This window comes from Quercus robur, chromosome 6, assembly GCF_932294415.1.
Source record: "Quercus robur chromosome 6, dhQueRobu3.1, whole genome shotgun sequence".
Lineage (NCBI taxonomy): Eukaryota > Viridiplantae > Streptophyta > Magnoliopsida > Fagales > Fagaceae > Quercus > Quercus robur.
In genome coordinates this window covers 46,289,852-46,304,796 of record NC_065539.1, presented here as the reverse complement: position 1 = coordinate 46,304,796, position 14,945 = coordinate 46,289,852, and the positions used below count along the sequence as shown (strand labels likewise).

General features: G+C 36.1%; 1 protein-coding gene across 1 annotated transcript; it reads right to left on the bottom strand.

Annotated features, from left to right (window-relative positions):
- Positions 1–2,152: 2,152 nt before the first annotated feature.
- On the bottom strand, positions 2,153–14,364 carry LOC126689049 (kinesin-like protein KIN-13A). The gene is made up of 14 exons (XM_050384071.1): positions 14,123–14,364; positions 13,952–14,026; positions 13,549–13,815; positions 12,755–12,976; positions 11,704–11,892; positions 10,901–11,005; positions 10,630–10,707; positions 10,324–10,405; positions 8,522–8,684; positions 7,381–7,710; positions 3,940–4,158; positions 3,236–3,839; positions 3,068–3,133; positions 2,153–2,653 (listed from the first exon to the last, which is right to left on the bottom strand). Exons 3-14 carry the CDS (start codon positions 13,759–13,761, stop codon positions 2,471–2,473), a joined length of 2,454 nt encoding a protein of 817 aa, XP_050240028.1. The 5' UTR covers positions 13,762–13,815; positions 13,952–14,026; positions 14,123–14,364; the 3' UTR covers positions 2,153–2,470.
- Between the last annotated feature and the right edge of the window lie 581 nt (positions 14,365–14,945).

The window sequence follows — 14,945 nt, the reverse complement described above, 5'->3', positions numbered from 1 at the left end:
CAATCTTTGCTCAATGTCTCCCCTTGTACTGTTTTAATAAATAGATACTTTTCTGGTTTTCCCAGCACGGTTTGGAGGTGATATTGGCCATGGACGCTAAAAACTACTTCAGGTAAACTAATTGGTAGAGTTCAATTGCATTTATTTATCCTGGCCATCTCTGTTGACTTGTAGACATTCATAAAGCTTAGAACATTACGTCTATTTTAATATAAAAACTTACTCTTTTTCATTTTATATTCTCACTTTTTAAAACACTCAATATCAGAACATTTATATTATATTACATTTCATTAAAATACTATTTTTTTATCAATTTTTTTTATTATTTTCCAAGTCATCTCTCTCCTCAAACAAAACAAAAACCACATTTTTGTCACTCTCTGAACATACTCTCTTCTCCTCCACAACCAGCCTTTTCTTCCTCCCAAACCCAAGACTCTCTCCTTCATAACCAGCCTCTTATTCCTTTCCAAACCCAAGACTCTCTCTCCTCCTCTTCAACCAGCCTCTTCTTCCTTTCCGAACCCAAGACTCTCTTTCCTCTTTCACAACCATTCTTTACTTCCTTTCCAAACCCAAGTCTCCCTCTGTCATCCTCCACAACTAGATCCACCCCATTACATAGACCAACATGTTGCACAGATCAACTCGACCCAAATCCTTCCACAACTAGATCCAGAAAACCAAAGCAACCCGATCCACCAATAGGTCTGTTTGGCGATGATTCCGAGTTCCCTCTTTTTCACTTGTGGTGGTCAACGTGTATCAGCTGAACAAGGAAGAGAGAGAGAGAGAGAGAGAGAGAGAGAGAGAGAACATATGGAAGAAGAAAAGAATAAAAAATAAAATGAAAAGCTACAGAACCGTGTATATTTACACTGTTACTATAACAAATGTGTAAATATGCACATTTATACACCCACTAAATGTGAGTAGTTTTGGGGCAAAATTGTGTAAATTTCATAACTTTTGTATTATAAAAGAAACAATGTGAATGCTCTTAGAAGCACAAAAATATAGATAAACACACCAATATCAAATTGTAACTAGTTGATTTGATTTTTGCAAGAATTTTTAATTTTTGGTTGAAGAAAACAAGAATTTGTTGCTACAGAACTTGGGCAGCCAATAATTGAGGGCCATCACGTCCCAGAAAAGTAGTAAAAATGATTTTTTTTTTTTTTTAATTAGTAAAAATGATTTTGATAGATTAGTTTCCATGAGAGGAAATTCATTACTGTTTCTGAAGGAAAAATTATAAATCGGTGCTATACAATTTTGTTTTGTTTTTGTTTTTTTTTAATAGAATTGTTATACAACTTCAGCAGCTAATATTGGAAGCCCCACATGGTGCATGCATAGCTAAAATTTTAAGTAGATTATTGGTTAAAAAAAAAATTCAGCAGATTATTGATTGGGATCTTCACTTGTGAGACTTTACTCTTACCATGAGAGAGAAGTCTCATGAACCGTGTATGTACACGTTACGCAAACAATTTCGTGTGCATTTTACATCAAAACTCAGCAATCTACACAAGTACATTATTTCTTAATTAATGCCACATATCCTTAGAGTTCTATTATGTATATTATTTTTTAATGCCATATCCTTTATTGCGGGGTTGATTTTTTAGTACCTTCAGCAACTATATGTGAAATTCATGGGGTCTAAAGTATTACTCTAAAAAGTACTAAATAAGTTTCTCAAAAAAAAAAAAAAGTACTAAATAAATTTCGTCATTAAACTTTAAACCCCATCCTAGTCCACACTTCACTGTAAGCTTTTCAATATAATTATCATAATAGAGTATAAAACACCAACTAATATATAAATCGGTAAATCAAGTAGAGCCTTAATCAAATAATCATCCTGAATCAATATTACGAACCAATTATATCAGGACCAATCTTCAACCAGAAACCAGAAAGCTACATAATCAAAAACAGAAAAAGAAGAAGGAAAAAAAAAAGGTTGTAGGGAAGGAAAATTCAGAAAATTAAGGAAATAATGGAGAAGAGTATCTTTTTCATCTTTTTTTTTTTCCTCTTCTTTTCTTTTCCTGAATATAAATTGTAAATCAATTCCCAGTCACCTTTTAAACAACAGCCGAAGTCCACAAACCCTTGAAATCTGGGAAACACATCAGACTCATCTAAACAATACAATTGACAACACTACAATCTTTGATTACAGACATGAAACCCCAATGTTCAAGCCAAGAGTTCAGATGCAACACCAACCATAGCCCTCAGATTTAGTTTAGCTGTGCAGTGCCTTATGTCTTTAGTCTTTTTTTTTTTTTTTTTAATAACTGTGAGAGGAAGACAAAAACTATATATTATAACCAGAGAAGGTCCATATACATTGAATACACAGAACCGTTCAACATTGGCAAAAGAACACTGCAAAAATATGAGAGAAGGAAATTACATGACAGGATATGTTCAAAGATACAAAAAAGGTGCCTTAGCGAGGTACTCTTTTCCGACTAAGTATCTCCTGTTCTTTCAACCGGTGTTGAAACCTTGTGAGGCGAGATTGAAGACTAACCAGACCTGCTGCCTTGCGAGAAAGCACAAAGCTCAATTGGGTCACATAGTTGTCTATAAGGCTGCCTGGTTGGTCCACTTCTGCCAGCAGCTTCATTTCCTAGAATCCAGAAACATACAAGATCAATTTCAGACTCAGATCAGTGGAAAACATTTTAGGCATAAAACACATAATTCCAAAATGAGTTGAAGATATGTAACTGAAACCAATTTTGGGAAATTTCACACTTTAGTTTACTTGAGTTTCATAGGCGGTATGGTAGAAGAACTAATAATAAAATGATTCAGAAAAATACTCCCTTTTTCTGAGGTTCATAGAAAGTCAAAAATGTAATGATTCTAATCATATCAGAAAACTATATATAATTAGACTGAAAAAAATCTGAGTGAAGCAATTCATATGCTGTGGCGACTAAGAAATTAAAAGTATAAAAAAGACCTAAGCAGTAATTAACCTATATAATTAAAGCAACTCCAAAGTTAGAAACTGTCAACTAATTAATTTTTCACTTACTTCACGGACAATCTCCATTGTGTCCTCGATTTCTTTTCTATGAGCAGCGATCAAGGCCTCTTCTTCCTAAAGCAGTCAAAATATCATATGAGATAAACATTAGGCACAAAGGAACCTCTAATACAATTACAAATATGTTTGAATGAACAGGGCTAATAGATAACCAACCTCAAGTATAGCATTAATATTTCCATCAGGTGGAGGTTCAGGTTCATATTGCCGGGATCCAACATTATTTGTGTTGTAATTGCCTGTATTCTGCTGCTTGGTGCTTGTGGTGGAAATATCCGATCCACTAGAATCTTTTCTCAGCCAATTCCCCAGCTTCTCTGATTTTTCTTCCCTAGACACTTTTCTGCGAGGTGGTGACACTTTTTGCACTTTCTCTTCTGTATCAACTAAGTTTTGGGGATAAGAGGAGTATGTCTTTGGAATAGTAGAATCGCCATAAGAATTTTTTATTTCGTATCTCTCCCTATCCATTGAGCCAGAAGGCACCCCTTTTTCCTCTCGCCCATTTAAGGGGTAACTTGATGAGAAACTGGAGGGCTGTTTACTATAATCCACAGTAGGATTGTATGAGAGATTTTCCTTTTCCAAAACCCTTCTACCCGTATCAGCTACTTTCACCTCCTGACGCTGTTCAAAAACATCCTCTGATTCAACAGACACCGGCAAAGATGATGCTGGTAAAACATCTTTATTAATTGATGGTAATAAATTTATAGCCTGATCCTTTCTCGCATTTCCACTTTTGGAAAGACTTTTAACCCTATTCATTTAAAAGTCATACTTCAATCAAAGTTGCAAAAGATAACAGTCCCTCGAAACTGAGGTATTTCAATTTAAACTCATAATGGTAAAAGGCATACCGGTCTGCATATCGCAAAGTATTGAGGGTATGCTCACATGAACCTGCATTTGGGGAAATGCAAGAGATCATAACAGTCCTCGAATTGCCAACAAAGGAGTCACGAAGCACCTCTGTAAGTTTGCTCCCACGAAAAGGAATATGGATCTGGTCATTGTCCAGAGCACGAATGCATTCCTTGAGAGCCAAAAGACTCTTGTTAATTTCTGCTCCCTCAATCCTGAAATGCCACAAAAAATTCAGAAAATTGCATTAAAAAAAATAAAATAAAAGAGAGAAGAAGTAATGTCTAACTAGGAAAAAACCTGTTTACATCAACCCTATGAAAACAACACAGTATTGCAAAGTCAGTAAAATTAGAGGCAAACTTTAGGGTCAAATGTGAGACCAGTTACTCAAATTTAGTCAAATTGATTGAAATGAGAAAACAGAGGCCAAATTATCACCCAGTACGCAGTGCAGTAGATAAACACATTATAAGTGAAGAACTGACACCTCCAATGACTAGACCAACACCCTGAGTCCAGCATCTCATACCCGCCAAGATTAGTTGGTCATTGCCAGATAAGATCTTAAATTTGAGCTTGGGCAGGGCTCTACCCACCCAGTGATCTAGCATTTTTTTTTTTTTTGATAAGTAAGAGAAGAATAATATTAAGAAAAAAGAAAAGCAAGAAAAACAACAAAGAGTTCACGGTAGTGAACAAATGAAAAAGAGGAACTAAAATACAGAAGTAGCCCCTAAATTATTCTAATAGATGAAAGAAAATCCATAAGGGTAGAACAATCCGATAGACCCCAACATCGAGACCAATCAAAGAGGGTCCGCTGACAAAACTCTACTAACTGAACCACAATTTTCCCCTCATCCTCAAAAGACCGCCAATTCCGTTCGGTCCAAATAGTCCACATTAAACAACTTGGAACCAGATTCCAAATATCAGAACTATGCTTCCCAAGCCAATGACACCAACAAAATAATAAGTCCACAACTGAACCTGGCATGACCCAATCGATCTCAAACAACCGAATCATATACATTCACAACGAATGAGCTATCGAGCAAGAAAGTAATAGGTGATCCATAGATTCCACATTATAATAGCACATACAACAATGATTCGCCAAAGGATGACCACGAAGCATAAGGTTATCCAAAGTTAGAATCTAACCATGAGCTGCTGACCACATAAAAAAAGCCACCCTTTTAGGAACCTTAACTTTCCAAATGCCCTTCCAAGGGAAGGTGGTAGGAGCTGCATTTCGAATCTTATGATAAAAAAACCGAGTCTCAAACTTCCCACTTCCATTAAGATCCCAACGAAGCTTATCACACCCTCCACCCCTAGGAATTCGAGTTTGGATGAAATGAAGGAGGGAGTAGGAAGCCACTAACTCCCAATCATTAAATTCCCTATAACATCGTAAACTCCACACTCTAACATTATCGCCCACTGAAGGGCTTAACACATTAGAAATGCAAGCTTCCTTATTAGTTGAATACAAAAATAACTGAGGATAAAAATTTTTAAGAGGAACATCCCCAATCCACTTATCATGCCAAAAAAGAATACAAGAAACCATCCCTTTTTCCCACCCTTCACTAATACTCCGCCATAACCCACAACCATGAGCCCTACTACAAGCTCTTGTGCACCAACCCCCTTTTCTCTCCCCATATTTCATGGCAATGACCCTTCGCCACAGATGAGTGGTTTCATGGCCAAACCTCCGAAGCCATTTCCCTAATAGGGCCTGATTAAAAGACACCAAATTCTGAATTCCCAAACCACCCAACTCACACGGTAAGCAAACCTTTTCCCAAGCCACCAAAGGGTATTTGAAACACTCAACTAATGAACCCCACAAGAAGTTCCTCTGAATGCGTTCCAATCTAGTTGCCACAGCTTTAGGGATAATAAAAAGGGAAAGGCAATAAGTCGGAAGGCTTGAAAGAGTACTTTTCAACAAGGTGAGTCTACCACCCTTTGACAAATAAAGCTGCTTCCAACTTGAAAGCTTCTTTTCCATCCTCTTAAAGATCGGATTCCAAATAGAGACTGTTTTATACAAAGTTTCCAAAGGTATACCCAAGTAAATCATAGGCAAACTACCCACCCTGCATTGGAGAATATTAGCCAAAGACTGAATGTTACGCACCTCCCCAATGAGGACAATTTCACTTTTCCCCACATTCACCTTCAAACCAGTAAAGGCTTGAAAACAAGTCAAAACCAGTCTAATAGTAAGAATCTGCTCTCTAGAGGCATCACAGAAAAGAATGGTATCATCAGCAAATAACAGATGAGAAACACGAACACCAGTAGAGTTAATAGGACCCGCTTGAAAACCCTGAATGAAACCACCTTCCTCAATTTTCTTTAGGATACGACTTAAAACCTCCATAATCAAAAGAAAGAGAAGGGGAGACAAAGGATCACCTTGTCTAAGGCCTCTAGAGCTACCAAAGAAACCAACAGAAGATCCATTAATCAGGACAGAGAAGCGAACAGTAGAGACACAAGTCTTTAGCCATCTCCTCCATCTATCCCCAAAGCCCATCCTCTCCAACAGATAAAAAAAAGAGTCCCAATTCACATGATCATACGCTTTCTCAATGTCTAACTTACACACCACCCCCGGAGTATGACACTTCAGTCTACTGTCTAAACATTCATTAGCAATAAGCACTGAATCCAAAATCTGTTTGCCAACCGACAAAAGAATTCTGTGACTCCGAAATAAGTTTATCCACCTAGTGATCTAGCATTGCCAAAGATACAGGATAACTGTAAAAACAGCAGCATCCACCAGGTTTCAAATTTGATAGGGTAAGAGCATCCTAATTCAAATCCCAAATTAAATCTAAGCAAACCTGTTTCAGACCTGAAAGAATATAAAACACTCAGATTCTATTAGTAGCCACACCAATTTTACCTAATTGACTACATAATCCTACACTGCTCAATGCTTTAAAAGCCCTTGCCTAGCCTCTGGTTTATACAATCTTCCATCTGAGCTAATTTAGTTTCTCCAATAGTTGGGCTCTTTCTTACATCAATTTTATCAAAAAAATGGAATTCTCTATCACTTCTTATGACATGAGCTTTAAACTGTAAATATGATATACAACAAATGTCGACAAGAATAAGATGGAACAAAATGAAACGTAAAGGTCCAAAATGAAAATTGAATCACACATGAAGGGACAAAATGAAAATTGAGAAACATAAAGGGCCAATACAAAAACAGCAAGGGCCAAAAGTGTATTTAAATATATATAAAAAATACTGACATTATTAAAAGAAGCCATAACAATTACTCCCTTCAAAGAATGAGGTAGAAGCAGAAAAATATATATTTTATATGTTTATGCACAAAGATTATGGAAGAATTGGATCTCTGCCCAATTTCTAGGGAAGCAGAGGTCCACATACATTACCTTGTCTGTCGGTCATTGTCAGTAGTGTCAGCACCTCTTTCACTACCAGCAAGATCAATGAAAGAAATCTTCCCAACAACTTTCCCAGTTTTAGACTCATTTCCATCATTGCCACGTTTGGCATCTTTTATCTCACCATGCTTCTTAACAACGAGTTGTAAGATAGCATGTGACCTAGAAGATTCCTCATTGGCACCAGTGGACCCAGTGCTTCTTGCAGCATTTCCCCTCTCAATAAACTCTTTAACAATTTGTACATCTAAAACTTCAAATTCTTGCAGCCCGACAATGCAAACTTGTTGCCTCGAGTCTTCCCTCATAAAGAGTTTCCTATTGGGCAACAATGAACACAATCATTTAGCAACAAATACCTGCATGACTGTTAACATGTATGCTATCCACAGTGCAGCAAATGGATACATTAATATTAGATACATATGTGCTTAATTTTGATAGCAAGATACATATGTGCTTATAATTTCACATATATGATACGTGCATTTCAATCCAACCAAAAAAAAAAGCATGAATGCTTAACATGGGAAGCACTATGCTTGTAGGTACTCAAGATGAAATTTCAAAATAATTCATCATCCAGATCCAACACTCCAAGTAGCATATAGTTGCAAGTATTGACCATTAACAAAAACAAGTAACATACACATTTACAACAAGAAAATAAGAACTTGAAGCACAACACATGATGCTTGTTGGTAATTATGGTGATTAGAGATGCTTGGAAGCAATGCAACATGAAACTCCTAATAAGACTAAAAAAAAAAAAATGAATCCTTCACACACTGCCCTTAACCAAGTCATACACCTTCAGCTTTTGCAAGTAAATAGGCACACTAATGGCTTGTTTGGATTGAGGGGGAAGGAGGGGGAGTAGAGTAGAGTCGGTTGGAAATTAGGCTAATTTCCGGCCAACTCTACTCTACTTTTCTTCTCTCCCCTTCAATCCAAACAAGTCCTAAAGAAAACGGTTAAATTTGCAAAACAAGGACATTTGATACACACATTACTGTAAATCTCCCATAATTACTCTATTAAATCAAAAACATAAAAGTTCTGAAGCCAAAAAAAAAAAAAAAAAAAAAGCAAAATAATAAATGAAAAGCAAAAATGCAATAAAATATACTTTCTATCAGTCAGAAGATCAAAGAGTTTTCCGCCATATATCTCGAAATAGCTAAGCCACAATTTGAATCTTTGATTACGGTAGAATGGCTGATGTAACAATCTAACAAGGTCTTCTGCAGCCCTGAGAGGCAATGGTTGCATTGTGAAGGTCTTACCACTACCTGAAATAAAGATATTTTGGTAATTTCAATAATTCAAACTAGTAGACCTTGGTCCAAACCGCCAGCATTAGCAAGAAAGAACAGACCAAAAATTTTCTACAATAGGTTAGGATTAGATAGATAGATAGATATAGAATGTTAATAATTGTTCATGATGCTCCACCCATAATTAATTCAGTGCTGTGAACAAACAAATAGCTTCCAACACAACCAGAATTAACGATCTATTCCTTTTGATGGAAAAACGTTTCTTTGTAAAATGACTTGCTTTCTGGAAAATTGGCTCATTTTCATCAATTTGGTGGGCTCCTAAAAATGAGCCAAATAACATTTTATGTAGTTTGGCTAGCTCGGAAAATCATAATTCCAAATAATTTTATGAACAAAACTTTCATTCACGAAAACAGACCCCAAATAGGAAACTACGAATACACGACCCCACCCATCAAAACCATGTATCAAGTAATCCATGAGAACTCCTAGTGGGGATTGAACCCAGGATATCTGGGTCTACAACTCATCCCAAGCCTCCAACCACTAGGCAACGCCCTGATAGGTTTTTTTAGCCATTTGAGAACCTCAAAAGGAAAAATAGACACTCAGTTGAAATCTACACAGAAAATTAAGTGGGGAAGCAGTTGGTTTAAGTTAAAAAGGGCATTTAGAAAAAAAGCCAGCTCAAAAGTTGGTCATAAGTCAATCTCAGGAGAAAGGGGGCAAAGAAACAAAAGTTACCATTGGGATTTTTTTTTTTTTTTTTTTTTTTGGAGTTTATTGTGGTGTTTGTTAATTATGCAGCATTGCAAAAAATGTTTTCTGCTTTTAAGTAACAGAAAAGCGTTTTCCTCTTTATTGAAATTGTTTTCCATTGACCATGGGAAACATTTTCGTTTATTTTTCTTTTCCACTGTATAAACTTAAAAATGCAGAACAAACAAAGTGTGAAGCATTTCAAGGTTTCCAATTTTGGCGTTTGCAGCTTACCACCTTTTACAACTTCTCTTCCAAATCTTAAACAACCATCTCTTCAAGACACCTTTTTTTTTCCCTTACAATAAGTGGGGATGGGGGATTTGAACCCAGGTTCTCCCCATGAGGGAGACCGGGCAGCGTGCCATTGAGACAATGCTTTTGGCACTAAATTCTAATTTGCAATAGAATATAATTTAAAAATATATTCTTTAAAATTTTCCTTAAGCATTGCTATTTACACCTAGTTATGAAATGATTAAACTGAAATCTGTTACTTCGATTTCCCCCTTGACAGGGCTTTTTTTTTTTTTTCTTTTTCTTTTATAAGTCTAAAGGGCTCCAATTGTTTCAGCCAACAATTTTAAAAAAAAAAGTGGGGAACCCCAAATTAGATACGAAGGCCCAACTGTTTCAAACGGATTTTTTTGTTGGATGTAAAATATTTTACCACTTCCTTCACAAATTGCCCAAAAATAAAAATCCTGCTTATTCTCACTCTACTGAAATTTTGGTTTACAACATCAAAATTTACTTTATGAAGACATTGTTATGCATTCAGATTTCTGAAATTCTGAACATATCATGTAATTCAGCAGAATTTATAGATAACAGATGATAACATAATAAGCTTTTTGTCATGGAAAGAGAGAGCAGAATCTCAACACACCTGTCTGACCATAAGCAAAACATGTAGCCTTTGCCCGCTCAAATATGGTAGGAATGATTGGTTCAACAGTAACCCGGTAAACCTGTCTCAAATACCATGCAAAGAAGTCATATTTTGATCCAAATATCAACGATCAAATAATCAGTCTTACATTAAACAAAAAATGCCTCAACCATCAAAACCAAGCATAACAATATCATAAACATCAGAGAAATATTTTATCAAGATATTAAGAAAAATTCTACAGTCAAGAATACCAGAGCAGCAGTAGGTGGAAACTTCAATCTGTAGTATCAGAACCATTACCTCATCATTGGTGACATGCTCATTGAGAACAGCATCAAAACAAAACTCATGCTTCTCCACATATGCAGTCAAGTCCACCTTTAACAGCAAAAGAAAAAGAAAACATTTGCTCAACACATGAGACAAAAGAGAGGGGAAAAGAAAACTCATCAACAGCATCAATACAATTTCAAAATCAATTTCAGCAAAAACTAAAATATAAAGGTACTTATCCAAAACAAAAAACAAAAACTAAAATATAGTGGTGCTTTGTGATAACGGAGAAAAATACCTTCAGTTTGGGCTCATGGACAGTCAAATAAGAACTGTCATAAACATTTACTATGTCCTCCTCCTTCCGAGAAAGCTCCTTCTTGTTCAGAGGTCTTTTTCGTACCTAAGTTATGCATTATAATACAACGATTTCAGGACTACTGGGAAAAGATAATATTACAAAATATCCCTTTATGCAAATTGCATGCATATGCAAGAACTACATGGTCAACCAAAAGAAAAAAGGGAAGGCAACATCGTTAGCAGTATATATCAAAAAGAAGGGACCGCGTATCAGTATGTGACACACATTTATTAATATATAGATAATTTTGCAAGGCCTCAAAAAAAAAAAATATCTAACAATTACCACACTTGTTCAAACCTAGGTGTCTGGATCCTAATTTTAAATAATATTGTAAGCAGATGTGTAGACAAACTACTACTAATATTAGATAGGGAAAACTTTTTATGAAGAGTGTTTCTGTAGAGAGCCAATATCACCCAGGAGGTATCTAAAAATTTGTTTTCTTGCATAATAGATATAAAAGGGAATATATTGGACATACCGACATACAACATCAACAATCAATTCTAGTCAAAAAATTTGGGGTCGATTATGAATCCTCAATAGACTAGTTAGGGTCAGCCATGTGCAATAACTAATTTACATATTAAATAAACGGAGCCAAAATCCCTTGTAGAATTATCATACTCCCTTGGTAAATGATGATCTAATAATCAAAGTTGCCTTTTGGCACATAACATATGCAGAGAGGCAGAGACAAACAGAGCAACCTGCTACTCGTATGACCAACATACCACAACTTTTATCTTTGCCACATTGTTTTCCTTTGTTGTCTCTTTTTCATTTATAGGTAATGGAACTGATGCATCTGCATCTGATTGCCCTCTTAGCTGTCCACCACTTGTCACACCAAAATCATCATCAAATGTTCTTGGACCACCAGGCATAAAGGGCGATGGCTCAAAAGGTTCTGAAATAACATGCTGATGATGGAAACAAAATGACGATCTATTAGAAAAGGAAAAAATAAAAAACATATTTTCAGCACAGAAAAAATAAACCTAAACTTCCTATGAGACAAAAAAAAATAAACTACAAATGAAATGTAAAAGAGTCTAGAATTAAATCCCTTAAAAAATTGATATAAAGATCATAATGTGATTGGCAGATAATATAATAACCAGAGAGATAAAACTAACAAGTATCTGAAATGAAAAGAAAAACAGACTATCATTCTTCTTCAGCATAATAATTCTGAATTCAATGAAGTTTATGGCTTCCCCCATCCATGATTTTCAACAAACATAAAAATATCTGCAGATACAAAAAATCTTGAGCAAATCCTACCCAAAAATTATTAATAAAGCCACGAAGCACTATTCCCTACAATTACAATAATTATGAAACATATTTGACATCCCAATTGACTCATATTTCTTAAAATTATTGATAACGCTAAGAAAATATTCTCAGCCCAAGAAGGTCAAATAACTCGTACTAACTGCAGGACTACCCTTACATATGAATAGTATAATTATAATAAGCTAAAATGCTTAAACCCCAAAATAGTCTAAATTCTTCTTTCTTACTGGTTTTCTCCTTCACAAATAAATGGACAGTGAGATGAGCATATATTACTGTATGGAAATAACATAAAAAGTGGAAAGACAATTTTAATCAACATGACCTATAGTCATTCCATGGTTTTCAACCCTAGTCCTTTTAACAGTAGGCACTAAAGTAAAAAATACACTGATTTTATCATAACACATTTCATATAACCAGTTAATGTATAAGTAAAAGTTTCCTGCCCAGTTGGACACAACAACTTATACAGGGACACACCTCAGATAAAAGCTCTGTATCATCCATAGCATGAAGATCCAAAAGCCCAGCACCAAAATCACCCCTGAACTCTGGAGAATAAAACCCCTCTGATACAGCCACTCCTCCTGAGGATTGGGTGGAAGGTGTATACGGATCAGACCCAGACTCCCCATTAAAATTGAGGTTTCTCATCAACTTAAAAAGCCTCTGTTTCTCTTCAGCAGACTGTGCTCCATAGCCCTTTGACAATATCATATGCTTCCTTGTCAATTCTCAAACTTTAATCACATTCAAGTACATAGAAGAAACAACATTTGACAGTACCACCATTGATCCCACAAGAAAAAAGACTTTGCAGGTCAATACACATAACAAATGATAAAAGGTACCATACCCAAATATATGCATTATGTGAGTGTGTGTTTGATATTGTAGGAACCTTTCTAAAGAAGGGCCCTTCATCCTTGGGACTCACCTCTAGCCAGTAAAACCTACAGGCAAAGGGGCATTCGCCCGTGACGGGCTATGCAGTTTAATGAGCAGCAAAATATACGCATTATGTTTTTGAGCAATAACAAAAGGGAAAATTAAACTGTCATAAACCCTAGTAGGAAAAGCCAAAATGGGTGATAGAAATGACCAGAAACGCAACCATGTAGTAATGTACTTATTTCTCCAAATGCTAACACCTATAAGGGTGATCAAAAGGACCATCCAAACTCAATTTTCAAGTTGATCGACCAATTAACCAGACATATAGCGATGAATAAGCTAAAACATAGACCCCAGCCAAAGAAAATGGGGTTACTTACCTGCATGAGGAGATTGGGGAGGAGGCGGTGATCGATGCCGGTGGAGGCCAAGGGAGAGGCCAGATGCTGCAACCCTGCGGACTGAAGCCACCGTGCCATGACCGCATCGCTGCCGGCGTCACTGCCACCACTGCCTCCCGCACCGGCGTGATCGTACAAAGCCGTCGTGGCCGCCGCTGCAGCAGCATTGCTCTGCTGCATCTGGCCACCCATGTGGCGCTGCGATCGCCTTTGAGGAGCCAATTTTCAAGATCTATCGAACAACCGCTTCACACAAAAAAATTTATTTATTTTTAAATCGCAACACAATTTCAAATCCAGGACAAGGAACTCTTATAAAGACAGTGATCTGAAATTACATATATCAAACAAAAAAAAATTCAAGAAACAAAGAGGTACTCACAAGGAGGGGAAAATTCGAATTCAAAGTGGAACATGAAAAGTGATTACTGGAAAATGTGACTCAAATCCAGGGAATCTGCAACTCAATGAAACCAGATTTTCAACTTGGAGCTTTAAAACTTGTACAAAATTAACAAAAATAGAGTAAGAAAAAAACTTGAAGCGTACGTACCAGTTTTTTTTTTTTTTTTTTTTTTTGGGAGTGAATATACGAATACGCGATCGAATCGATCTGTGGGTTGAGAATTTGATAAGGTTGGGATCAGATCCGAAGCGAAGAAATGAAGAAAGCAAAACCCTAATCTGATCGTAATGGAAAGGTTCAATGTCTCTTTCCTTCTTTATCTCTCTGTGTGCGTCTCTCTGTGAAATGAAATGAGTACAAAGCCTTCTTGTTGTTGTTGTTGAAATAAATTTATTACTTTGTGTGAAAGAGAAATGTTGTCAATTATAATTGGTAGATTATTTTCAATTTTCTATTTTTTAAGTAATAAACGGATATTTTAAACTTGGTGGATAGAAAGACTAATATGCCCTCGGGGTTATTGATAATTTTCGGGTGTGTCGTTTCCTCTCCGTTGAGTGTGTGAGTGTGACGACGAGTAGCTCCAGTTCAGAGTCAGGCTTCAACATGGGCCAATTGTAAAGGGGGGCGGCCGGGTGGGTCAGTTTGGGTCAGAAAGTGAAATGTGAAACGATTATTGGTGGGATTGTGCTTGTGTGCAGTGCATTGGACACGTTACGAGGTGGATATTTGTTTAAAATTGGATAGGTATCCAAATCGTATCGTATGAAGTGCAAAAAGATAGAGTTACAAATGCAAGGTTATGTTTGGTCACCGCTAAAACTTAGTTGTCTTTTTTTTCTTTTCTTTTTTTGTTTTGTTTATTTATAAGTCCTGTTAACGAGTGCCTTTAAAACAATTGTTAACAAACTATTTAAGGAAAATTTTGACACTACTTTTATGGAAAATAAAAGAAAGTGTTAAAATATTA